At 39.1% G+C, this 27,458-nt stretch overlaps 1 protein-coding gene across 1 annotated transcript in view; it reads left to right on the top strand.

Annotated features, from left to right (window-relative positions):
* The window catches only part of Epg5 (ectopic P-granules autophagy protein 5), a 1,526,775-nt gene that overhangs the window by 998,823 nt on the left and 500,494 nt on the right, over positions 1 to 27,458 (top strand). The window contains exon 33 of the mRNA XM_090380318.1: positions 23,160 to 23,294. Within this exon, the coding sequence (XP_090236444.1) occupies positions 23,160 to 23,294 (135 nt within the window). The remainder of the gene's footprint in view (positions 1 to 23,159; positions 23,295 to 27,458) is intronic.

Here is a 27,458-nt window from a genome sequence, read left to right as displayed (position 1 = left end):
TTATCAGCCATATATTATTGACTTCCATTCTAAAATCCGACCAGCGCAAATGGGTACATCAAAGCCAATGGTGGAGTGAAGATTTCTCCAGAGCGAAAAGAGAAAAAACTATGCTTTGAACCAATTTCGCAAATTCCCAACTACCAGCAACCTAATTTTTTTTTCAAAAAACTCAGAGGCAGGGCAAGACAAATTAGAAAAAAGCAAAACGTGACTCTGAATTAACTTTGCCTCAACTATTAACAAAAATACTGACACTCTGATTATCTGGAAAAACATCTAGCGATGGTCAACCTGGATATTCATAAAGCATTTGGCACCAAATGGTATCATTAAAGATATGCATCAGTTAGGACTGAGAAGCTAGCTCCCTTTAATAATCCAGAACTTTTTAAAATTATGCACATTTCAAGTCCGATATCAAAACATGTTGTCAGCATCTCATATTCAAGAAGAGGGTGTACCGCAGGGTTCCATATTGAGTCCAACCCTATTTGTGATTAGGGTCAGCAATATACAGTAATACCCCGACTTACGCTACCCCGACTTACGCGAACTCGGAGTTACGCGGTTCTTGATTTTTTTCGTTTGGCAACGCTGCCGCCCACTATCTTCAAGGTCGTTTTTCATATGTTATCGATATATGGTGCGACGGCGGAGAATGAGAGCGAAAGATGAACAAAATTCAACTTTGCTGCTTTTATGTTTTTTATATCAGTGAAGGGGAACACATTTCACCATAATAACGTAAAAAGCAACACAATTCCAGCTATCGGTATAATCGCAAATGCAATTAGATCGAGTTTACTACCAGTTTATAACAGATTTCACTAGCAGAAACGCAACTGGATTTTTATTGTTTTATGGTAGTAACCCCTAGAAATGTGAGGTGTTAATAGTGTATCTCTGCCTTTATGGTGTTGTTTATTCAGTTGCTACATGCGCGCAGCTTTGTTTATGCGTATCAAGCGTGCCTCCTCGTTTTGAAATTGTGCTTTATTCCCTAAAAATGAGTAAAATACTTAATTAAAAGGTGTGAAGAGGAAGCGTCCTGGTGAAGACACTGCAGATTCAGAGAGAAAAAGAAAAGCAATTATCGATAAACACAGGCAGACTGGGTCAAAAATTCTTACCCGGGAAAATTTATAGTGGCGTCATACTATGGTTTATGGCCAAAATCACACTGGCCCACCGGGGTTTCCCCGGTAAGGCTTATGGCCAGTCCACCTCTGTCGATAGAGAAAAAATATGAAATTGTGAAACGCTTTGAGCGAAATGAAAGACCATGTGATATTGCACGTGCTACAGGCCTAAATGAAGCAACGGCGAAAAGCACATGACAATTGCAAACTTGACAGGTTGAAAATTGAAAAGGGCTCAATTGTAAAGGGCTTAAAAATTTTAGAAAACAGACTCCAACGAAGAACGCATTATAGCTACAAAGCAAGGAATAAAAAAATTATTAGCTTGCTACGAAGAAATTCTGCGTGAAAAAAAGAACGCGCTGTGTCGTCAGACGAATTTGTTAGATTTTATGAAGCCATCGACATCAAAATAACTTTTTTACGTAAGTCATTTATTTTTTTAATACATATTTTGTATTAATATGTATAAAGAACTGCAATTTTATTAATATTTTTCTTCTAAACTAGTGTTTTTGTTAGTCCTTGGTCCCAATTAAGCAAAATTTATATGTATTTATATGCAAAGTTGTACCCCGACTTACGCGAATTCGACTTACGCGATTTTCGTCGGACCCACCTATCGCGTAACTTCGGGGTATTACTGTATTGGAAGATCTTCCAAAAATCATTGAAATATACATATATTCTGACAACCTCTCCATATCCTGCTAATCGCAAAGTATGAATACTGTCAAAAAAACATTTAAAAATTTCTCTAACTAGAATTCAATCCCGGACCATCTCGCAAAACAGAAATCCACTACCACCCATTTCCGCAACCTTTGGTTACTTCATCCTGATCCAGAGCTAAAGATAAATAACATGCCTATTTCTTGGCCTGATACTAGATAGGAAACTGAACTTTCAAGGCCATGTGGCCTATCTTTGAACTATCTCTTTGAAGAAGTTGAATATCCTCCGGTGTGTGTCATTCTTGTCATGGGGTACTGATCGACATATCCTTATCCATCTTTTTCTCTCATTAGTTCTCGCTTAGACTATGGTTCTCCGGTGTATGACTCTGCAAGAAAAAGTACTTTAAAGCGATTAAATACCATCCAGCACATTGCTCTGACAGTTGCTCTAGGGGCTTTCAGAACCTCCCCAGTTCAGAGTCTTTACATCTTACATCTTCGGCAAAAAACATTACTTCTGCTGTATGGTGAAAATCTCCTCAGTCTTTCCTCTCAGCCTAGTTGGAGATGTGCATTCAAAACCGAATAGGAGTCATTTTACAATAGTAAACCAAATGAGAACTGACCTGCTCCACTTAGATTTAAGGAACTGACTCAATCATGGAATATAGAAATTGGTAATATATTTCAGGACATGACACCACCAGATCCACCCTGGACATATATCTGTGCAATATATGATGACTGTTTTGAACAGTGACAAAAGAACATCTTATCTTCCCCCAGTATCGCACAGTTACATTCAACTTACTCTCTTTCTCATTCATATGGCTGTGAAGTCTATACAGATGGATTAAAAACTGAGACCCCAAGTAAGTGCTGTGGTAATATTCCTGTCATTCACCACTTCTGTCTTATTACCAGTAGAATGCAGTATCTTCACTGCTGAGCTTTATACTATAAACTTAGCTCCGAATCACATTATTGAACATCTAATTTCGTCTGCTTTAATATACACTGACTCACTCAGTGCTGTCTCTGCTATAAAAAGTAATACCAACTCCTCTCACCCTGTAATAAAACAAATCCATTCTAAATTTCATGCAAGTAATGAGTCAAACCAAACTGTGGCATTCTGGGATAGCAGGAAATGAAAAAGCAGGTCTTGCAGCCAAACAACAGGATACTTCTATTTTACAGACTTGTCACGTTCCATATACCAATTTCAAACCCATCATCCGTAAAGCATGTTACAATAGCTGGTCAGTAATTTGGAGAGGTTATCCAGGAAACAAACTTTGCTGAATAGAACCAGGTCCAAAGCTGTGGCTGTCCAGCTTCCGGAAAAGCAGACAAGAAGAAGTAATTCCAGGAAGGCTAAGAATTGGGCATACTTGCCTCACACACCTCTATCTATAAACGAATGGCAGTGCTCCTCAATGCACATCATGCCATGTGCCACTGATTATTCATCATTTATTAGTGGACTGTCCTCACCTTCTCAATATTCACTCAAAAAGCTTTAAATCACGTGCTAATGCACAGTCATCACTAACATTATTGCAGATTTTGGAGATGACCCTAATAAGAAAGAACTGTTTACCTTCCTAAATAACATAGGAATATACCATAAAATATTATATTATACAGGTATTACAATACCGTTAGTATTTCCTGTTAACCATTAGAAAGACACAATATGGCCCTATCAGCCTATGTGTTGTTAAATCCCAACACAACAACACAGAATGTATACAATAGAAAGAATAATTGCACATGCATAGTCTTTTTTTTTTTTTTTTTTTTTTTTATGTGAATCCCAAACACGAGAGGTATTAGAACCTATAGTACTTAGTACCGTGCTTGGGTTGGAGGTTGAGAAGACGAAAGAAGATATTTGTTGACATTGGACTTGAACTTCTGTAGATTGTAATTTTCAGGAAATACGTATGAAGGAAGGTTCTTCCAGAAAATGGCAGTTGAATGAATAAATGAGGAAGATGAAATGTTGGTTCTGTGGGTTTGAAGTTGGACAATAAATGGATGTTGGCTGGTGGCGGCACGTGTTCGGACTGTTTTGAAAGAGAGAGCGGGAATTATAGAAGCCAATTCAGAAGAACAATGCCCATGGAAGTATCTGTAAAAGAGGCATGCAGCAGAAACAGTGCGTCTATGAGAAAGCGAGTGGAGAGACTCTGTTAGAGATGAGTCATTAATTAACCTAACTGCCCTCTTCTGAATGGAATCAAGAAGCCTGAGAGAGGTTTTGGGGGCACCACCCCAAATGTGGGAACAATATTCCATGGCAGGGCGGATTTGCGATTTATACAGAGTGAGCAGCTGTTTGGAAGAAAAGTAACGCCGAGAGCGAAAGAGAAAACCAAGTTTTTTAGATGCAGAGGAAGCAATATTTGTAATGTGCTTGTGCCAAGAGAGATTAGAAGTCAGGGTAATCCCCAAAAGAGATATAGCCTTTAGACTAGAAATTGGAGTGTCACTAAAGATAAACATAGGAGCAGAAGAATCCTTTTTGCGAGATATAAGACAAGACTGAGTTTTAGAAGGGTTGAAATCAACTAAGTTGTCTTTGCCCCACTGGAGAATTACCTGAAGATCGGCATTTAAGGAATTGGTAGCAGATTTTCGAAAAGTTGAAGCTGATTGAGCAGGACAAGATTTCTCAAAACGGAAAGTTGAATGCAATGTGCTATCATCGGCAAAACTATGGATAGGATTTCCAGTCAATGGAAGAAGGTCATTGATATACAAGAGGAAAAGAGTGGGGGAAAGAACTGAACCTTGGGGGACACCGGCATTAGTGGAGAAGTTAGAAGACAGAGAGCCATCTACCATCACCCTCAGTGAGCGATCAGAGAGAAAACTGGATAACCAATTACTAAAAACAGTTGGCAAACCATAAGATGGAAGCTTGTTTAGAAGACCTTTATGCCAAACACGATCAAAAGCCTTTGAGATGTCAAGAGCAACTATTTGTGTTTCACCGAACCTTTCCATTGAAGTAGTCCATAAATGGGTAACATAAGCCAGGATATCACCAGTGGATCGACACTGATGGAATTCATACTGGTGATCGTTGATCAGACAGAAGGTTTCTAGGTAGTTTAAGAGTTGGCGGTTAATTGATTTCTCCATTACTTTAGAAAGAGTAGAAGTAATTGCAATGGGACGATAATTGGATGGGAGGGATTTGTCACCCTTTTTAGGAACTGGCTGGATATGAGCAAATTTCTAAGCAGAAGGAAAAACACCTTTGGAATAAGAAAGTGAAAAAAGGCGGCAAAGAATAGGAGTAAGTTCAGGAGCACAGATTTTGAGAACAAGTGGAGAAATACCATCAGGACCTGGAGCTTTCTTAGCATCAAGATTCATTAAAATCCTTCTGATATCCTTTTGACGGACGACCACAGGAGGCATTGAATGGACTGTGTTGGGAATGGTGGGAGGTGTTTTACCAAGTTCATTAATACAGGAGCTGGAAGAAAAATGGGATGCTAGCAGGTCAGCTTTATCCTTGGCTGAAGTGACAACAGAACCATCTGGTTTGGACAGAGGTGGAAGCAGAGATGGGCAAAAGTTGCGGCCAATAGCTTTGGCAAGAGACCAGAATGCTCGGCTACTATTAGGGCAAGAAGCAAGTTTTCTACTCTTAGCCTGTTCAAACTCTAGTTTGGACTGATTAATAACTGCTTTACAATTGTTGCGAGCTTTGGTGTAGGCAGAAAATGAAACTGAAGAATTAGAAACAAGCCAATTACGATATGCAACATTCTTCTCTCGAACAGCCTTAGCACATTTATTGGAAAACCAAGGTTTAGATAAAGGACGAGATTTTAAAGTGGAGTGTGGGATAAAGGATTCCATTCCTGCAAGAATAATTTCACTGACACGATCTGAGCAAACGTTGACATCACAAATTTTGAAACAGTAATCTGACCAAGGAAAAGAATTCTTGCAGATCATCCCATTTTGCATTCTTGTAATGCCAAACAACACGAGGTTGGGAATAGCCATGAGATAAAGGTTCCATTGGAGAAGAGACAATCACCAAGTTGTGATCTGAAGTGCCTAAAGGACCTCTCACTTCGACCGTGTACTTAGAAGGGTTGTTTGTGAGAAAAATATCAAGCATATTGGCTGTATGATTCGGATTGTCCGGTATTCTTGTAGGTAAATGAAAAATCTGTGCTAGGTCATTAGTAATTGCAAAAGTCTCAGCATCTCGACCTGCTGGGTCGGTGTGACTAGAAAACAGAAGCCAGCTGGAGTTGTGAACATTAAAATCACCAAGGAAAATTACCTCACTTAGGAAAGTTGGACTGGAGAAAGTCAAGTTGCAATGAGAGGAAGTCAAAGAGCTCCAAGTGATTAGTGGAGTTGGGAGAACGGAAGAGACAACAGATGAATTTGACACAATGAGGTAGAGAGATTTTAAGCCAGAGAAGATCAAAGAGAGGAGATTCCAAATTGCCAAGTCTCTGACAGGGAATATCAGAACGGACATATGCACAAGTACCACCTTTGAGGCGAAAGGAATCATACAGCGAATAATTTGGACATCTGAGATGAGCAGTAGTTGAATCAACCGATAACTGAGATTCTGTCAGAAAAAGTACATGTGGTTTGGCAGACTGCAAGTGGAAATGGACGTCGTTTAGATTAGAATTGAGACCACGTATATTTGTGAAATGAATTAGGAAGTCCTTGGGAGGTTTAGATCTTTTCGCAGATAAGCTTGTTCTATTAGTTTGACAATTCATGGTGTATTCAATAGTAAGAAATAGTGGGTGGGACATGCTGTATGAAGTAATGAAATTTTTGGATATGGCGTACATGTGGTAAGAATATACCCAGATCCTTGACATAACGGGGTCTCGACAATGCTCCCCGCATACACACTACTCGGGCTCCCTCCAGTCACTATCTGGCAGAGTAGAGGTAGCAAGATTATACACTAGCTGATCCGGAAGCCTCCTAGAGAGTTACCAATAGGTTCGGTCCGGTGTACTAACTAGCGGCCGGCCTGCGAAAACTGTTTTAGAGCTGTACCCTCGAAATGTAAGGAATATTGGATCTCGCCACGACGTTCATCATAACCTCAAAAGTCATCAATCATACTGCATGATGGAAGAGATAAGGAAGGGTTGACCGGAACTTAGCTCTAGAGACTAAACATGGGTTCCACTACTTCAAGCCTCCAATAAGGAAAGTGGTGGTATTTCACCGGTTGATGAGAGTCATCTACCACCTAGTACTGCCTGGTAACATAGAGGGGCGACGTTCCTCCCTGTGATGTGGGCGCCACACCTCGACCCCTGCTTACATTGGTTCACACCTGGGTGGTCACCCACCATGTGCTTGTGCATGGAGGTTATACCCAGGATTACTAACAGTCCCACCATCGTGAAGGTGCAAGCAGAGGATTTGGCTGTCACAGACCGTCCGGACTTCGCCGAAATTGGGTCCACTTGACTTGAGTGTCACCCGAATATCAGTTCCATCAGCGTTTTAGACTCCCAGGTAGCAAGTACAGCTTGTCTGGCATATCTGAGAGAATGTCTGTGACAACCTCAAGGACCAACTTGTCTGGCATATCTGAGAGAATGTCTGTGACAACCCCAAAAATAAAGTGTCCATTTCAGAAGGTCATACTTTGAATGGAGGGATTTTTCGTAACTGGATAGAAGAAGAAGAAGAGTACTCAAAATCTTCTCTCTGTACATGAGATCAGAGAGCTCTTCATGCCCGGGCTTCAGAGCGTTAAATAATGCTGTTATGTTTGTTCGGAAGAATTTTAAAAGCATATTCAGCATTTTTGAGTATGAGGGAGGAATGTGATCGTATGATTGGGCAAAAACAGAGATGCATTGGGCCACTGGTGAAAAATTTAGCACATCTACCTTCCCCTGAAAATCTGGGGAAGTGTGAGCAAATGTCTTATGATTGCTTTCCCTGGGCTGTCACATGAGCCCATGCTGTTTTCTATATGATGTGCAGAAATAAAAAGGTAATTGTTCCATGAAGTTACTCAAGTTTGGAAACCCCATTTCAGAGACAATGTGGATATCCTAAAAAAGATGCCAAAAACAAAAAAAAAAAAAAAACCAGGTATGTATTTTATTTCTACTGGCAGTGTAGGTAGATTTTTCCTCAGATAAAATTGGTTTATATACATTTCAGAAGTAGAGCATTGACGTTTTAGATAAAACTGCAAGCAGAGAGAAAAATTCTCCTTTGAGTTGAGGCAGAATATTAATTTAGAAATTGTAAAATCTGTTAATAAACAAAATGACGTATAATTTTTTAAGATATCCACACCATCTCTGAAATGGAGTGACCAAACTTTAGTACAATATTAAGCCTTTGATTAAGCTACAGTTGTAACTTAATGGAATAATTTCTACTTTATTTCTACCGGCAAAATTTCTGCACATCACAGAGAAAAGAGCATGGGCTGATGTGACTTCCTTTGACTTAGTTTCCCCAAGTGAAACGAAGTCAAAGGAATCCTAAAAAAGAGGACTAAAAAAAAAAAAAAAAAAAAAAAAAACAGAAAACCAGGTTAGTACAGGCAGTGTAGGTGTCATTTTGTTCGTTGAATCAATTGAGATTGAAGACTTTTTGAGACTAAACACCAGACTGAAGCCTTTGATAGGTTTGAGTAAATTAAATACAGTAGACTTTCAGAATAATGGAATCTTCAAAGGTTCAAGATGCGGATATTTAGATTTTTCCGTTATCTAGAAAGTTTTTAATTAACTTTAATATATATATTTTATTTTTAATATTTATTTATTTTTCAATATATTTAATGCAGAAATAATGAGGCTAAATAAGAAATAGAGAGATTATCATTGCAATTTTATTAACTATACATAAACATGTTGACTATCCAATGTTATATTCTGCCATTAATACACTTCTTTATTATATCAAGTTTAGAATGCAAGATAGCACAGAGATATCGTCTTTCTCTGTGCTATCTTGTTAATTCATGGGTTTATGAATTAACTTTCTGGGTAACCCTAATCTAATAGTTTGGATTATATCAAGCTTTAATGTTCTTCTTTCCTTTTCTATATGAGGTTTATTAATTTTAGAGCCATAGTGTGGGATTTTTAATTTAAAATAAATGTAAAACAGTGGTATAATCTGTGATATCTGCAGAATTGACTCTCAAAATTAGAAACACAAACAAACAAATTTGATAGCTGGAACAGGACCAGGGTATGTCTGCCATGGGCAAAAGTTGATGATGTTGTAGGGCAGATATCATCTTTTAAGGACGCAAAAGGTGATGTTGTTGTACGCGTTGGCACTAATGACCTTAAGAGTAAGAGATCTGCAGCTTTACTGAAGAAGTATGGGTCAGAGCTGGAAAAAAGTCGCGGGTTAGGGTTAAATTTTAATATGTCTCCAGTTCTGCCTAGACACAATAGGAGGGACTATATGATGAGAGCTTTGGCTCTAGAGAGATTGTGCATGGCTCACGGGGTAGAATTTTTTCAGCATGGTCTGTGCTTGCTAACAGGAGAGACTGTGCATCTACAGGGATGAGATACACTTAAATAGAAAGGGTGCAAGAATATTTGCTGATGCTATCGAGGCAGTGTTAGATGGGTCAGAAAACTGCTAGATTGGGCCAATTCACAGACTAAAAGATTAATGGTAGCTGCAGGCAGAGGCGAAAGTGATTCTTGCACTGCTTCTATTGTAATGAGCAGCAGCCTAGAGAGAAAGTTTCTGGGATCTTCATGAGCTGCTAGGAGTCATAATGAAACAAGTAAATACATGGGCTGTGTTAAAGTAACTAAGAGTAAGAACAAGTGCATGTTTACTTGTATTTACACTAATGCTAGAAGTATAGTAAATAAAATTGATGAATTTGAAGTGCTGATCAAGACATCAAAGACAGATATTGTTGGGATATCAGAGACGTGGTGTTACACAAATGTAAGTAGTACAGAATTGGAATTTGGGGAGTACAATTTGTACAGAAAGGACAGACAGGGTAGGAAGGGAGGAGGGGTTATGCTGTTAGTTAAGAAATACATAAAATCCAAGGAAATGCATCCAGTTGACATGGGTGGACAGTGCAACATTGAGTCTGTTTGGTGTGACATAAACGCTTGGAAAGGAAAAATAAGAGTAGGAGTATGTTATAGGCCTAATGACTCTGATGAGTACAATGAAGAGTTGTACAGAGAAATAGAATGGGCCAGTAAATCAGAATGTCTTGGAATGGGGGATTTTAACTTTCCAGATATTATTATTATTATTATTATTATTATTATTATTATTAACCATATGGTGCAAGGAAGCCTAAGGCTTATGCTGCACCAGGCGAAAAAAAAATTCTGAATTACCCAGAGAGAGAGAGAGAAGTAGAAGGGAATCACCATGAAAGAGAAGAATGATGATATTGACTGGAACTTGTGGGTTGGTCACTCACATGCTAGCATGACTTTTGTGGATTTACTGGAGGATTGTTTTCTACAGCAGCATGTTCAAGGGGTAACCAGAGGGAGTAATACCCTTGATCTAATTATCAGCAGTGACTATTCATGCATTAAGAATTTTCAGATAAAGGAACCACTAGGTGACAGCGATCACAGTGTACTGATGTGGAATTTACTTAAAGATGTAACTACCAGCAAGGTTAAAGGGAAGGGTTTTGTTTCTGTAAAGGTGAGTGACTACAGTGGGTTCAGACAGTTTTTAAATTCTATACAGTGGTATCAACTGATGCTGTTAACAATGGTGAATTCTAAATGGGAAGCTTTCAGGGACTTAATCTTGGAGGCTACTAGGTTTTCATACCAAATAAGAAATACTGTTCAAGGTTCAGGCCTAAATGGATGTCGGATGAATTAATGAGGCTTGTGGCAGAGAAGAAAAATGCATGGGATGCATTTTTCTTCTCTGCCACAAGCCTATCGCTGATATAAGCTAGTCTGTAATCAAGTCACAAAGTAGATAAGGCAGATTATTAGAAATCTTTGGCAAAGGATACAAAGAAAAACAGCGAAGAGTTCTTTACTTGTGTAAATCTAGAAGGAAGAGTACGAATCAGATTGGTCCACTTAACATAGTTGGTTCGACTGTTGATAATCCTGCTCAAGAAGCTGATAAACTGAATGAGTATTTTGCATCTACTTTCACACATGAGGATTTATTCAAGGAGGTGAATGCCAGAAGTTTATCAAACTGTAACAGTGAGCTAAATGATTTTATAATAACTTAGAGCAAAGTGGAGGAGAAATTGTGAAGTTAAACATAAAAAAAGGCACTTGGGACAGATGGAATCTATCCAGTTGTAATGAAGGAAGCAGCAAGGGAAGTAAGCAAACCCTTAGCCTTAATTTGAGAGCATCCTTGGTGTCAGGGGAGGTCCCCATGGACTGGAGATGTGCAAATGTATCCCCAATGCATAAAGGGAATTCAAAGCGTAACACAAATAATTATAGGCCTGTTAGTTTAACTTCTCTTCTGGGGTAAATAATGGAGTCACTGGTTAAAGAGGTGATACAGGATCACCTAGACAAGATTGTAGTAATAGCTCAGACACAGCATGGGTTTTTTAAGGGGAAGTCTTGTCTGACCAATTTGATTGGATACTACGATGTGGTCACAAAGGAACTGGATGCAAAAAATAATTTTGATATCATATACAGTAAACCCCCGCTATTCGCGGGGGTTACGTTCCTGAGAAATGTCACGAATACCGAAAACACGAATACTGAGTTATGGCTCCCATAGTAATTAAGGGGTTCCGTTCCAAAGTATGAAATATATAAGAAAAACTAGTCTAAAATTTTGTCTATGTACAAATTTGTATGTATTATATGCACCTTCATAATATGACCATTAGAAATGCAAACATATGGCATCGAAATGAAAATAAGAAACAATTTAATATTAAATGTAATATTTATTAGAAATTTCAAACCAGCGCCTTTGCTAGCAAAAAAAACCTATCCTGCCAGTGCTATCACCAGTTTCGCTAAAGTGTTGATAAAGGAGTTTTGCTTTTTCATGAATGATGAGTGAACTTAATGGAATTTTATTTTGAGTTCGGTCTTCTATCCACAGATTTAAAGCTTTTTCCATTTTTTCTAATTTAACATCACGAGTTACTTAAACAATTAGCGCATTTTCGCGGACACTACGGCAGATTTTTTGATTGATCGTACCGTTGACTCATTGATTTTATAATGTTTTGCCACTGAGGAGACACTTTCACCATTAGAAATTTTGTCTAATAACTCAATTTTATTCGCTAATGTCATCACCTTCTTTGATATTTTCACATTTCTCTTTTTATTCGTAGCCATATTTTTGTACGGATTAGAAAGAACTTGTCCACAATAAAGTCACTTTCTACCGTTAACATGCTCGAAAAAGTCTGTTTTACACAGTGCAAAACGGTAGATTTATCACTTTCGTAAGCATATCAATTTATAAATTGATAAATGTATTCAATTTATAAGCATATAAATTAAAAGCAAACAAAGAAACCTTCCATGACAAGTGCATAACACATACTGAACAAGGATTAGCGTGAAACATCCACGCTCGCGATTTTGTCACCCCTCTCCCCCCACCCACCCACTGAGCGCTGTTTTGACCGGGAAAGATAATTTTAGCCGCCCATGTTTTTTCATGGCGGAAAATATTCACGGTGCTTTAAAATTCACATTTTTTTAGGTTTCATTTTATATTAAATCAGTGATCGCGAATACAGATGCCGCGAATAGCGGGGGTTTACTGTACTTGGATTTCAGTAAACCTTTTGATTTTTTGGAGTGGTACAACATTAAGGCAAGTTACTGCAATGCATAAATAAAGGGATGGTTGAGTGGGAGATGGCAGTAAGTGGTAATAAATGGACATTGCTTTACGTGGACTATTGTTATTAGCAGAGTCCCCCAGGGTTTGGTGCTGGACCCATTATTGTTTTCTGTATTTATCAGTAATATAGATGAAGGTGTTTCAGTCTTAATGTCCAAGTTTGCAGATGATACAAAGGTTGGTAGGGTGGTTACTGACAATAAAGATAGTATGCTGCTGCAACAGGATCTAGAAATGTTAGGCAGATGGGCTGAATAGTGGCAACTGAAGTTTAACACTGACAAATGCAAAGTACTGCATATGGGTAGCAGTAACCCAAGAGAAATGTACCAACTGTGGGGTACTACAGTCAAGTAGGTGGAGAATGAAAAAGACCCTGGCGGTAATTGTGCAGTCTGATATGAAGCTCTCTGAGCAGTGCAGATGATCTGCCAGATCAGGTCATGGAGTTTTGTCGATGATATATAGGAATTTTTCTAGCAAAGACAATGAGGTGATTATCCCTTTGTATAAGGCAATCGTCAGGCCACACCTTCAGTACAGTATACAGGTCCGGAGGCATTTTACGAAGGATGTTGAGTTGCTAGAATGAGTACAGAGAAGGGCAACAAGAAATACAGTTGTAGAATAGATTATTTTTATTAGCTATATGGTGCAAGGAAGCCTGAGGCTTTTGCTGCACCAGCAAATGAAACAAAAAGAAATTCCCAATTTAAGAGAGAGAGAGAGAGAGAGCGAGAGAGAGAGAGCGAGAGAGAGAGAGCGAGAGAGAGAGAGAGAGAGAGAGAGAGAGTAGAAAGGAATCACCAAGAAAGAGAAGAATAATGATATCCAGCTTAGGACCCTGGGTATACGGAAGTTTGCCTTTAGCCAGCATGGTAGTTGATTGCTGGAACAGATTTCCATCTGTTGTTGTTGTGGAAGTTGATAGATGAAATAAATATAAGGCTGAACTACGAGAATAAAATAAATATATATATGGAGTTACCGGATGGGTGAAATGGAAAGGGTGCTTTTTTTTTATTTTTAGCTGGTGCTGTATAAGCTTGCCTTCTTGCATCATATGCCTCAACTAATGCTAATACAATAATCATGTGATTTGCTGTTTTCTTTTTTTCAGCACTGCAAGATGTCTGCATTGTTTATAAACATTCGATCTGAATGTATCATTAGCTTGAATGTTCCATCATTTGGAGTGTCATTATTTTAACAGTCTGCTGTAATGGTGATATATTTACTTTTTCATAGGTTGGCATATCCATGCATTAAGGATGGATGCTTGTATGCTTTTAACTAAAAGTTTAAAAAATTTTGTAACGGCATTCTACATCTTAGATATATAAATATTTGCTTTTTTAATTTTAATAATTTATTTCAATAATTAATTTAGCATTAGCATTAGTAGAGGCATATGATGCAAGAAAGCAAGCTTATAGAGCATCAGCCAAAAAAAAAAAAAAAAAACTTCCACTTCACGCCTCCGTTCATTCGAAATACCTGTCCAGCTGAGCCTTAAATTTATTTAGGCTATCAACTTCCACAACAAGGGATGGAAGTCTGTTCCACCAACCAACTACCCGCTGGCTAAAGGCAAATTTCTGCACATCTATCTTTCCTCAATTTGAATTTATGCCCTCTTAGGTGATTATTCTGAGCAAGAGGCAGAATTTCTTCAGCATTGAGCATGTTCAGACCATTCAAGGCTTTATACACCTCTATCAGATCACCTCACCTCACCAGTGCCTAGTCTCCAGACACTGTAATTTGCAAAACTTAAGCCTTTCTTCGTAAGAGCACCCCTTCGTTCCATGCACTAATCTTGTTGCCCTTCTCTGTACTCGTTCCAGCATCTCTACATCCTTCTTGAAATAAGACCTCCAGACCTGTATACAGTACTCTAGGTGTAGCCTGACTATTGCCTTATACAAGGGAATAATCACCTCCTTATCCCTGCTAGAAAAATTCCTGTATATCATTGAAAAGACACGATTAGCTACCCTTCCATCCCATCTGCACTGCTCAGAGAACTTCATATCTGCCTGCACAATTACCCCCAGGTCCCTTTCATTCTCTACCACTGTCAGTGTAGTACCACAGAGTTGATACGTTGCTCTGGGGTTGCTGTTTCCCATATGTAGTATTTTACATTTGTCAATGTTAAACTTCATTTGCCACCTCTCAGCCCATCTGCTCAACCTTTCCAGATCCTGTTGCAGCAGCATAGCATCAGTAGGTCCTTAACAACCCTGCCAACCTTTGTATCGTTTGCAAACTTGGACATTAAGCTTGATATACCATCATCAATATTATTTATAAATACAGAAAACAATAATGGACCCAACACTCAACCCTGAGGACTCCACTAATAACATTAGTCCACAATGAGCAGTGTCCATTGATTACCACTCTCTGTCTTCCCCCCCTCAACCACCCCTTTATCCATAGCAGCAATTTGCCTCGAATGCCACACTGCTCCAATTTGTGCAGCAGTCTTCCATGTGCAACAGTATCAAAGGCCTTTCTAAGATCGAAGTATATAATATCAAAGTTATTCCCTGCATCCAGTTCTTTTGTGACTGCATCATAGTATCCAATCAAATTGGTCAGGCAAGACTTCCCCTTAACAAAACCATGCTGTGTCCGAGCTATAACTGAAGTCTTTTCTAGATGATCCTGCAGTGCTTCTTTAACAAGTGCCTCCATTAATTTTCCTGGAACAGAAGTTAAACTCACAGGTTTATAATTACTTGTGTCAGCCTTTGATCCTCCTTTGTGAATTAGGGTCACATTTGCACATCTCCAGTCCATGGGTACCTCCCCTGAGTCCAAGGAAGCTCTCATAATTATGGCTAAAGGTTTGCTTACTTCCTTTGCTGCATCCTTTAATATAACTGGATAAATCACATCCACCCCAGATGCCTTTCTTGTGTTTATCTTCAACAATTTCTGCTCCACTTTACTCTCAGTTATCACAAGATTATCTAGCTTACTGCCAGAGTTGAATACACCTCTGGCATTCCCCCTCGCTGAATAACTCTTCATGTGTGAATGTAGATGCAAAATACTCGTTTAGTTTGTTAGCTACCTGAGCAGGATCATCAGCAATTGAAACGTCGATATCAAGCGGACCAATCTGATTCATCTCCTTCTAGAGTTTACATAAGAAAAGAACTCTTTGCTGTTTTTCTTTGCATCCCTCGCCAAAGATTTCTCGTAATCTACCTTCGCCGGGCTAAACTCCTTTGTAACTTGGTTACAGATCAACTTATATCTATCATAGGCTTCTGCGTCACGTGTTAATTTATATGTATCCCATGCATTTTTATTCTCTGCCATATGTCTCATTAGTTCATCTGATTTACATTTAGGCCGAAACCTTGAACAATATTTCTTAGTTGGTATGTAAAGCCTAGTAGCTTCCAAGATAAGTTCTTTGAATGCTTCCCATTTTGAATTTGCTGTTGGTAACATCATCAGTTGGTCCCACTGTATAGAATTTAAATACTGCCTCAGACCATCGTAGTCGCCTTTACGAAAGCAATAACCCTTCTCTTTACCCCTGGGCCCCGGGTGCCAAGCGTTCCGTGACCAAGCGATTTCTTTGCGTATCTCAAAGCGTTATCTCTAAAGAACCTTCAAGTGAGAGATTATATTTTGTTTCAACAACCGTTTTCTTTATTTATTAATTAGTGTAGCTCTTTTGCACTAGAAGAAGTAGGCAAAGGCCCAGAAAGGAAAGTTACCTTTCTGTTTTTTATTTCTAATAGTACTAACTAACTAACTTAGCCGCTGGGTCACCTTGTGGCACTGCTCCTGCCTCCCCGTGGCGGGGCCGGAAATCTTGGTGTTAAAACCAACCCCCAGGGCCAAAAGGAGCAAAACATGGACTGTGACAATTTTCCACCGATTAGGACTGCAAATCCAAATACATTGGATTTGCACATACCCGATAATGACTTATCCAATCCAAAGAGACTGAGGACGGATGCTCCCTGAATGGAAAACCCAAGTTTTCTGATTCTGCATTCGCTAACTAACCAATCCTTGGGTAGTTTATCACCATTCCTCATTCAAAAATGTCTTGAGAGCGTAGCTGGCTCCCCTAAAATGGTACGACGACTGAAATCTGGCGACCTGCTTGTTGAGACCACCAACTCAAAACACTCTGAGTCTCTACTCATTCTCACCTCATTTGGTGGAGTCCCAGTTAAGGTGTCCCCACATGCCACACTTAATTCATCCAAAGGTGTTATTTCTGAATGGGACCTAATGAACGTATCAGAAGAAGAAATTGTTCAGGAACTGCAGGATCAGAAAGTCACACAGGCAAAACGAATTATGATGAAAAAAGATGGCGAACTCCTTCCAACTCGCAGCATAATTTTGACATTCAGCTCACCTAATTTACCTTCATCCGTAAAAGCAGGGTATTTGCATTGTCGCATTCGCCCATATATCCCGAACCCAATAAGATGTTACAAGTGTCAGAAATTCGGACACTCACAAACAGTCTGTCGAGGAGACCCCGTGTGTCCTAACTGTGGTTCAAAAGATCATTCCCAGGCTGACTGTAAAGCCCAGGCTCCACTCTGCCCCAATTGTAAAGGTAACCATCCAGCCTTTTCTAAAAATTGCGAACAATGTAAATATGAGAAAAAAATCCAGAAATATAAAGTAGAAAAGAAAGTTTCATTCCCAGAAGCAAGAAAGCAAATACAACTAATCACACCTAGACGCACGTATGCTGAAGCCGCTAAAAAGTTTCATTCAGTATCAGTGCAGACTGATACATCAATACCTCCAAATACCTCTATTTCAGAATGGGCTCGTTCCCTGCTCAGTTCTGTACCTCAACCTTCAAAGCAACAGATTTCTACTAGAGCTAACAATACACCAGTCACGATACCACCTTCTGCCGATGCAGATCCCGTAAGATCCGTCCAAGCAGATAACGCAGATTCTAATCGAAAACAGACATTTGACTCCTCCCTTATGGATACTAATGAAATTTCCAATCAAGATGATACCGAAACCATTCTGGAGATCCATCCAGAGGATGAAATAGACCAAAGACCAGTTTTCTCAAAAAGAGATAGGATTAAAATTGACCGTGCCAAACAGACTTCCAAAAAGCAGTCAGATTCAGTTCCTTCATCTAAATTGAAACAATGAACAACGTTGTCCAATGGAATTGTAGAGGCTTTAGGAGCAACATTGATGACATATACGACATAATTAAGCAGCATAAACCGGTGGGCATCTGCCTACAGGAGACATATCTGACTCCTCAGGTATCTCCTTTGATAAAAAACTATACTCTTTTCAGACAAGATAGACCTATTGCAAATAATGCTCGTGGTGGAGTAGCCATACTCATAGATTCGCGAGTCCCATGCAGACGCATTTCTTTACAAACCTCTATAGAAGCCATTGCTACCCGAATAGCAATTGGCATCACTCTGACTCTTGTTTCGATCTATCTACCACCCAATCATCCGTGTACTATTCACGAACTTGAAAATCTTATAATGCAATTACCAACCCCTTTCTGTTTATTGGGCGACTTCAATGGACACCATCCATTGTGGGGTTCTCCCAATGCAGATGGACGAGGGCAACTCATTGAAATGCTCATTGACAGACAAAACTTAACCATCCTAAATACTGGTTCACCCACTTACATCCATCTCCCAACAGGAACAGTGTCTGCAATAGATCTATCAATATGCTCTCCCATCCTCTTTCCTAATATTGAGTGGACAGTTCTAGATGATCCACTAAACAGTGACCACTACCCATTTACCCATTAATCTGTAAGATCCAAACATCACACTCTTCAACTGGAAAGAACCAAATAAAATGGAAATTTACCAAGGCAGATTGGGCCAAGTATACCTCTCATGTTTCATTTGATAAACAGATCATTGAATCCTTCCCAATTGACACAGCCACTGATCATATCACCAAAGAAATTCTAGCAGCTGCATCTATTGCCATCCCACAATCACAATCAGTCACCTACAGACCCATAAATTATTGGTGGAACGATGAATGTAAGAATGCCAAAAAAGAAAAAAACCGAGCGTGGAATATATTTCGCAAATACCCTACTACCAATAACCTTATAAATTATAAGAAACTAAGAGCCAAAGCCCGACACATCAGAAAGGAAGCTAAAAAAAACTCTTGGATCCGATTTGCGACTTCAGTAAATAAAAATACTGATGTAAGAACAATATGGAAAAAAATAAGACAGCTAAATGGCAAATTTCCTCCATTATCCTCACCAATATTCAACTGGAATGGACAGGAGCTCTCTAGTCCTGCAGAAATTGCGAATACTCTAGGGACAGTATTCTCCCAGTTGTCTGCCTCGAACTCGTATGATCCGTCATTTCAGAGGATCAAAGCCTCAGCTGAAAAATCAAAACTTAACTTCAAAACCGCTGCTTCTCTACCATACAATCAGACACTTACTATGATTGAACTTCAAAAAGCTATATATTCCTCAAAGAACAGTGCTGCTGGTCCAGACGGAGTATATTACATAATGCTTCAACACTTAGACAATAAATCACTATCCTTGCTGCTGACCTTTTACAACCGTATATTCATTGAACATTCATACCCCTCTCGCTGGCATCACTCCTATGTACTGGCAATTCCCAAACCAGGGAAAGATCATTCTATCCCTCACAATTATAGACCCATCTCTCTTACCAGTTGCTTGAGTAAAATATTAGAAAAAATTATACACCGCCGATTAACATGGTATCTGGATTCAAAACATCTAATCTCTGACAACCAGTTTGGGTTCAGAAAAAATCGCTCATCCCTAGATCTTATGGTTAAAGCTGAAACAAATATCAGGAATGCATTTATTCAAAATGAACATCTTGTCATGGTCTGCTTTGACATAGAGAAGGCCTTTGACACCACCTGGCGTTTTGGTATCTTAAAAGATCTTCATTCCCTTGACCTGAGAGGTCACGTACCATGCTACATACAAAACTTCCTTCAGTATAGATCTTTTCAAGTTCGCTATAGAGAAGTCTTCTCACAAATCTATATACAAGAGGAAGGAGTACCACAGGGCTCAGTTCTCAGTGCTACTTTATTTGCATTGAGAATAAATCATATTACCAAATGTATTCCCAACACAGTGAACTCATATCTCTATGCTGATGATCTGACTGTTTCCTGCAGTTCGCCGAATATGAACTTCATTGAAAGGCAACTACAAATCTCACTAAACAATATTGAACTATGGATGACACAGAATGGTTACAGACTATCTCATCAAAAATCTAGTGCCATTCACTTTTGTAACAAACGAGGGATGCATCCTGACCCAGAGCTACACCTGACAAATCATCCTATCTCAGTTATGAGTAGCATTCGCCTCCTCGGTCTAATTTTTGATAGGAAACTTAATTTTTTAGAACATATCAAATATCTCCGGACAACCTGCCAGAAAAAAATGAACATTCTCAGAGTTCTTTCTTCTACAACATGGGGTGCTGACCGTTACACCTTACTTCACCTGTATAGAACTCTAATTAGATCTCGTCTTGATTATGGAGCCCCGGTGTATGACTCTGCTAGGGAGAGTGTGCTAGTGCGGCTTGCACCTGTTCAACATTCTGCCCTCAGAATTGCTACAGGTGCTTATAGAACATCGCCAGTACAAAGTCTCTACGCCGAAGCCCATGAAGTTCCACTCTGCCTCAGAAGAAAGGTGTTACTTTTGAATTATGCTGCTAAAATTCAAAGCATGCCTACCCATCCAATTTGGCCTATACTTAGTGATCCACAGTTTAAAATGTTCTACAGAAATAAACCCAGATCAGTCCAACCTACTGGCATCAGATTGCAGGCTCTATCTGAAAGCTGGAATGTGCACCTTGAAAAAGTCCTCCAAGATCCAAACACTTCAGTTCCCCCATGGTCCTGGGTTAATCCATCCTGTGACAATCACTTTCTGAACTGGGGAAAAGATTCCCTTGCAAATATTAACGTGCGACAACTTCATACTTCTCACACACAAAATTATCCGCATTTCATGAAAATATACACAGATGGATCAAAGTCTGATAGTGGAGTAGGTGCTGCAGCAGTTTTCCCTTTTAACATCATCTCTGTATCTCTGCCTACTGAATGCAGCAGTTATACAGCTGAGTTATTCGCCATTAAACTTGCCCTAGAAAATATTATTCATTGCTCCATTAAAAAAAGTATAATATATACCGACTTGCTGAGTACATTAGTAGCCCTACAAAACATCTCCTCACCAACCAATCCTTTAATAAAAACCATAAGAAGTAAGATGATTCTTATTCAGGAATGCCAGCAAGTAGTCATCTTCTGCTGGATCCCAGGTCACACTGGGATCCCAGGAAACGAATGCGCAGACCATGCTGCAAAACATCCATCTAACCCATTATCTTCAGGCTCTTGCGTTCCATATGTTGATTACAGACCTATGATACGAAGGACATGTAAGGAACAATGGACACTTCTATGGCAAGCTCAAACGGGTAATAAGCTATTGGAAATAAAATCAGAACCACAGTTATGGACCTCTAGTTTTCGTACTAACAGAAAGGAAGAAGTCATCTTAACCAGAGCACGAATTGGCCACAGCCAGTTTACTCACCTATTTCTCCTCACAGGAAATGATCCTCCACAGTGTTTTCAATGCAACTGTCAGCTAACAATGAAGCACATTCTTGTTGAATGCACTCTGTACAAACATGCTCGGCAATGTTCATTCAGCTTCCTTCCATATCTAAAAGAACCTCTAAAACTCTCTCATATCATAGGCAACGATGCTAATCCCTTGGAGTTATTCTGTTTTCTTAAACGAATAAAACTATATGATCGTCTCTGACTGTTTCCATAACAGCCATATCACTGATAGGCGCAATATAACTTTCATATCACTGATAGGCGCAATATGGCCTAAGCAGCCCTTGCGCCAAAAATAAAAATAACAACAACAACAACAACAACTTGACCCCTGATTTGTAGTTTCCTCTATATCCAGATTCTTAATGCATGAATCACTACTGATAATCAAATCAAGAGCATTACTCCCTCTAGTTGCCTCCCGAACATGCTGATGGAGAAAACAATCATCCAATAAATCCACAAAAGCCTTGCTAGTGTGCGAGTGACCAACCCACAAATTCCAGTCAATATCTGGGAAATTTAAATCTGCCATTATAAGACTCTCTGATTTACTGGCCCACTCTTTTTCCCTGTACAGTTTCTTATTATATTCATCAGAGTCATTAGGCCTATAGCACATTCCTACTCTCAATTTTGATCTCCCAATGCTTATGTCACACCAATCTGACTCGACACTGCACTGTCCAGCGATGTCGATTGGCATCACTTCCTTGGATTTTATGTGTTTCTTAACTAATAGCCTAACCCCTCCTCCCTTCCTATCCTGTCTATCCTTTCTGTAGACGTTGTGCTCTCCAAATTCCAGTTCTGCATTCCTTATATCTGTGTGACACAACGTCTCTGATATCCCAACAATATCTGCCTTTTATGCTTTGAGCAATACCTCAAATTCATAAAATTTATTTCCACACTCCTAACATTGGTGTACACGCAAGTATACATGCACCTGTTCTTTTTCTTAGCTACCCTAACACAACTCATGTGTTTACTTGTACCGCAATGACTCCCTGCAGTCTCTGAAATATCCTGCATCTTGTTTTCCAGGCTTCTACTCATTCCAATAGAAACGGTGCAAGAATCACTTTCACCTCTGCTAGTGGCTACTGTTAATCTATTAATCCTTGTATCCCCCCAACTTGCAGTTTTCCGACCCACCTAACACTGCCTCGACAGCATCAGCAAATATTCTTGCACCCTTTCTGTTTTAGTGTATTCCATCCCTGTAGAAGCAGTCCCTTCTGTTAACAAGTACAGACCAGTTTGAAAAAAATTCTACCCCTTGAGCCTTTCACAATCTTTCCAGAGCCGAATTGATCGACAAGGCTCTCATCATATACTCCCTCCTATCGTGTCTGGGCAGAATTGCAGACACTTTCAAATTCAACCCTAATTTACGGCTTTTTTTCAACAGTGACCTGTACTTGTTAAGTAATTCTGCCAGTCTGCTACTCTTAATATCATTTGTGCCGACGTGTACAACTATATCACCTTTTGTCCCCTTAAAAGATGATATCCCCTCTACAACGTCATCAACCTTTGTCCCTGGCAGACATACCCTGGTCCTGTTCCACCTATCCTTTTTACAAAGCGTGTTCCCCTTTTCCCTGACAATAGTCACCAACAACTAATTCAACCTGCATAAGTGTATCCGAATTTATATATATTGATGAAAATATAAAAATTTTCTTACAATATTTGTCGCAGTGTTTTATATAATCTGTAAAACTTGTCAGTATCTTGATTTTTTTAAATTCATTAAAGCAATACCATTCATTTTCAGTTTGAATTGAAGCAGCGGCTATATGATAAACCAGGTATTCCTCTCTCTGAACAAAAGACGTTAATCACTCTAATAGGAAATGCTCTCTTGCACTGTGGTTTCACCCCTCAGGAAGATCTTGTTTTACTTCATGAGGTACTTTCTCAAATGCAGTTTTAATATACTATATTTATTGCTTCCATATATAGTGTTTTTTAGAATACAGTATCACCCAGGAGAAAAATGTCAACGAAAAGTTGACATGTTTACAGGTTGTTCTGAAAAAAAAAAAATATATATATATATATATATATATATATATATATATATATACCCAGTTGATTCCGGTTAATTGGGACACATCAGGACTAGTGCATTTTGACCCGATTAAACGGCTGCCCCAATTATCCGAAGTTCCACGTAAAAAAATAAAAATAAAGTACATGGGGTTTGGTAGAATGCAAGTGGAAATGGACATTGTTTAGATTACAATTGAGACCACGTATATTTGTGAGATGAACTAGAAAGTGTTTGGGAGGTTTAGATCTTTTCCCAGATAAGCTTACTCTATTAGTTTGACAATGCATAGTGTAATTCATAGTAAGAAAAAGTGGGCAGGACATGCTGTATGAAGTAATGAAATTTTTGGATATGGCATACACATTGGTAAGAATATACCCAGATCCTTGACATAACGTGGTCTTGAAAATGCCTCTGCATACACACTACTCAGACTCTCTCCAATCAATTTCTGCCAGAAATTGACTGGAGAGTCCTTTCTGGTAGCAAGATTATACACTAGCTAATCCTGAAGCCCCTAAAGAGTTACCAATAGGTTCATTCCGGTGTACTAACTAGCAGCCGTCCTGCGAATACCGTTTTACAGTTGTACCTTCGAAATATAAGGAAGATTGGATCTCACCATGATGTTCATCATAACCTCAAAAGTTTTCAGTCATACTGCATGATGGAAGAGATGGGAAGGGTTGACCGGAACTTAGCTCTGGAGACTAAACATGGGTTCCACCACTTCAAACCTCCAGTAAGCAAAGTAGTGGTATTGCACCTGTTGATGATCATCTACCACCTAGTATTGCCTGGTAACACAGAGGGGTGGCATTCCTCCGTGTGGTGTGGGTGCCACATCTCAACCCCTGCTTACATTGGTCCATGTTAGGTTTATTACGATATATATTGCTATACCGTAATAAATCTAATGAAAACCACCCAGCTTGTCTTAGATTGCAAGAGCTGATGCCTAGTTGGAATATTAACTTTCAGCATATCCTTGAAGATGATACTCCTAATCAACCCTGGTTTCAATCCACACCTTCTTGTGATGATTTCTTTCTAAGATGGGGGGAAAAGCTCCCAGCCAAAGAACAACTACATGAAGCCCACACTTCAGAAAACTCAGAGAAACTACTTATTTATATTGATGGCTCAAAAACAGATGAAGCTGTGTGTGCTGAAGAAATTTGCCTTACCTTCTCAATAGCCATGCCTCTTCCAACAGAATGCAGTATCTACACTGCAGAATCGTATGCAATAAAACTAGCCCTAAATATTATATCCAAGCAGCAATTCAAGCAAGCTCTTATATATACTTAATTGCAGTCACTGCCTTTCAATCTACTACTTCTTCCCATCCCATTCTGAAACATTCGGTCTCAAATATAACAATATCAAACATCCAACCAGATGGTCACATTCTATGAGATTCCTAGTAATGTTGGCACTCCTAATGATGTCTGCACATTCATTCCAGGTAATGGATGTGCGGATTGTGCTGCTAAACATCCTGATGATGGATCTTTCTGCCATCTAAAAGTGCTGTTCACTGATTATAGATCCATTATTAAAACAGCATGTCGAAATCAATGGACTGAACTGTGGCAAACTGAAATCAATAAAAAAACTATTCCAGATTAAAAAAGGACCTCAACTCTGGAATTCTAGTTTCATGAGAAGCAGGCAAGAAGAATTCATTTTGGCCCTACTCCAAATCGGTGATTGCTATATAACTTATTTGTTTCTGCTTATAGGAGAGAACCCCTCCTCAAATTTAATTCTGTCAATCCCAACTAACAATTAGAATTAGTAGAGACATACGATGCAAGAAAGCAAGCTTATGCAGCATCAGCCAAAAAAAAAAAACGCTCCCATTTCACCACTCCATTCATTCCAAATGCCTGTCCTGCTCAGCCTTAAATTTATTTAGGCTGTTAGTTTCAACAACAAAAGATGGAAGGCTGTTCCACCAATCAACTACCCACTGGCTAAAGGCAAATTTCTGCACATCTATTATACAACTATCTTTCCACAATTGACACCGGGTGCCAAGCATATTTCGAGTCCAAATGATATTCTTGCGATTCATAAAGTGCTCTTGATAAACGATTGAAATTATATTTTAAGTTCTACATTTCTTTCAACAGTCTTACTTTACAGTTCTATACTTGAAAAGCCACAAGTTAGAGCACCGAAAGGGAATACACCTTTCTTTACATTTTCCTGCATTTCTGTTTCTACTAATTAACTAACATTTCAACAGCTTGGCCTCTGTGTGGCACTGCTCCTGCCTCCCCATGGCGGGGCCCATAACCTGGGGGAAATATTAATCCTCCAGGGCGAAAAGGAGTAATCATGGATATAAACGAATATCCACCTCTAGAGCCTTCGAACTCAAGGCCAGACAAATCCAATGATGATGACTTGAATCGCCAAACGCATGACAACTAAAAAAAAGATGGAAATCTCGGCCCAACTAGATCAATCATTTTAACTTCCAACCCCCCGGATTTGCCATCCTCAGTAAAAGCTGGATATTTAAACTACTGAATTCGGCCTTATATTCCTAATCCCATTCATTATTTTAAATGCCAAAAATATGGACACTCCCAACAAGCATGCAGAGGTGATGGCATCTGTCCTATTTGTGTTTCCAAGGAGCATACACAAGCACTCTTCAGCCTCAAGTCCCATTTGTCCCAACTGCAAAGAAAGTCACCCAGCCTTTTCCAGATCTTGTGAAATATGGAAAACAGGGAAGAAAATCCAAATATATAAACTAGAGCACAAAGTCACATACCATGAGGCACACAGACAGGTTATGTTGACCATGCCTAGTCATTCATATGCATTTCACACTCGAAGCTTTCATTCAACAGCAGTTCAAACAGATATCAATACCTCCCAGCACATCTCTAGCTAACTGGGTTAAAAATACATTATCAAACTCTGGAAAAGGCATACATCAAACTAAAACCAGTGAATCAATCAACACTCCAATCAGTATCCCAACTGATACTCGGACAGCCCCGCATGACAAAGAAAAATTAGAAACTACTAAAGACAATAAGAAACCTGAATCATTCAACAATAGTATGGAAATAGATGTACACCCAGATCATGAGGAACCCATATTTCCAAAAAAAGACCGAAAAAAAAATGCTCTTCAAACAAAAAACAGTCAGACGAATCATCCTCAACTAAACCTAAATGAACCACACCATCTTACAGTGGAATTGCAGAGGTTTTAGTTGCAACACTGACAATATTCAATACCTAATTAACTGATATTCTCCAGTTGCCTACTGTTTACAGGAAACGTACCTAACCTCACAAATTTCTTCTTTGATAAAGAACTATTGCCTTTATCGAACAGATCGAAATACAGCTAATGCTGCCCATGGTGGTGTGGTAATCCTAGTAAATTCGAAGATCCCAACTAAACATATCCCACTTCAAACTGAAATAGAAGCTGTTGCTTTTCATATAACTATCCACAGTGCAATAACACTTGTCTCAATCTACCTACCTCCAAACCGTACGTATTCTTTAAAAGATCTTGAAGACCTCTTTATACAGATACCTCCACCTGTCTGTATATTAGAGGACTTTAATGGACACCACCTCTTATGGGGCTCTCCTAAATTAGATGGACGGGGTAGCCTAATTGAAAACTTTTTAGAGGCACTAAATCTCACTACACTCAATACTGGTGTGCAGACACACGTACAGCTCCCAACAGGACACACCTCAGCAATAGATCTCTCAATTTGTTCACCAGTACTGGTCCCAACCATAGAGTGGTATGTAATAAATGATCCCAAGGGCAGTGACCACTTCCCAATAGTATGTAACTTTTTTGATAGCACTGACTCCTTCAACTAAACCTCGCAGAAAATGGAAATTTGTCCAAGCAGACTGGGCAAAATTTCAGTCATCAATCGCCCTTGATGAGGAAAAAATCTGCCTCCAGCATGTTGATAATGTAATAGATTACATCACGTCGCATCTTCTAAATATGGCTAAAGA

This window comes from Mastigoproctus giganteus, chromosome 8 (genome assembly GCF_048544385.1).
Source record: "Mastigoproctus giganteus isolate SK-2022 chromosome 8, ASM4854438v1, whole genome shotgun sequence".
Classification (NCBI taxonomy): domain Eukaryota; kingdom Metazoa; phylum Arthropoda; class Arachnida; order Uropygi; family Thelyphonidae; genus Mastigoproctus; species Mastigoproctus giganteus.
This window is presented reverse-complemented; position numbering and strand designations above follow the sequence as displayed.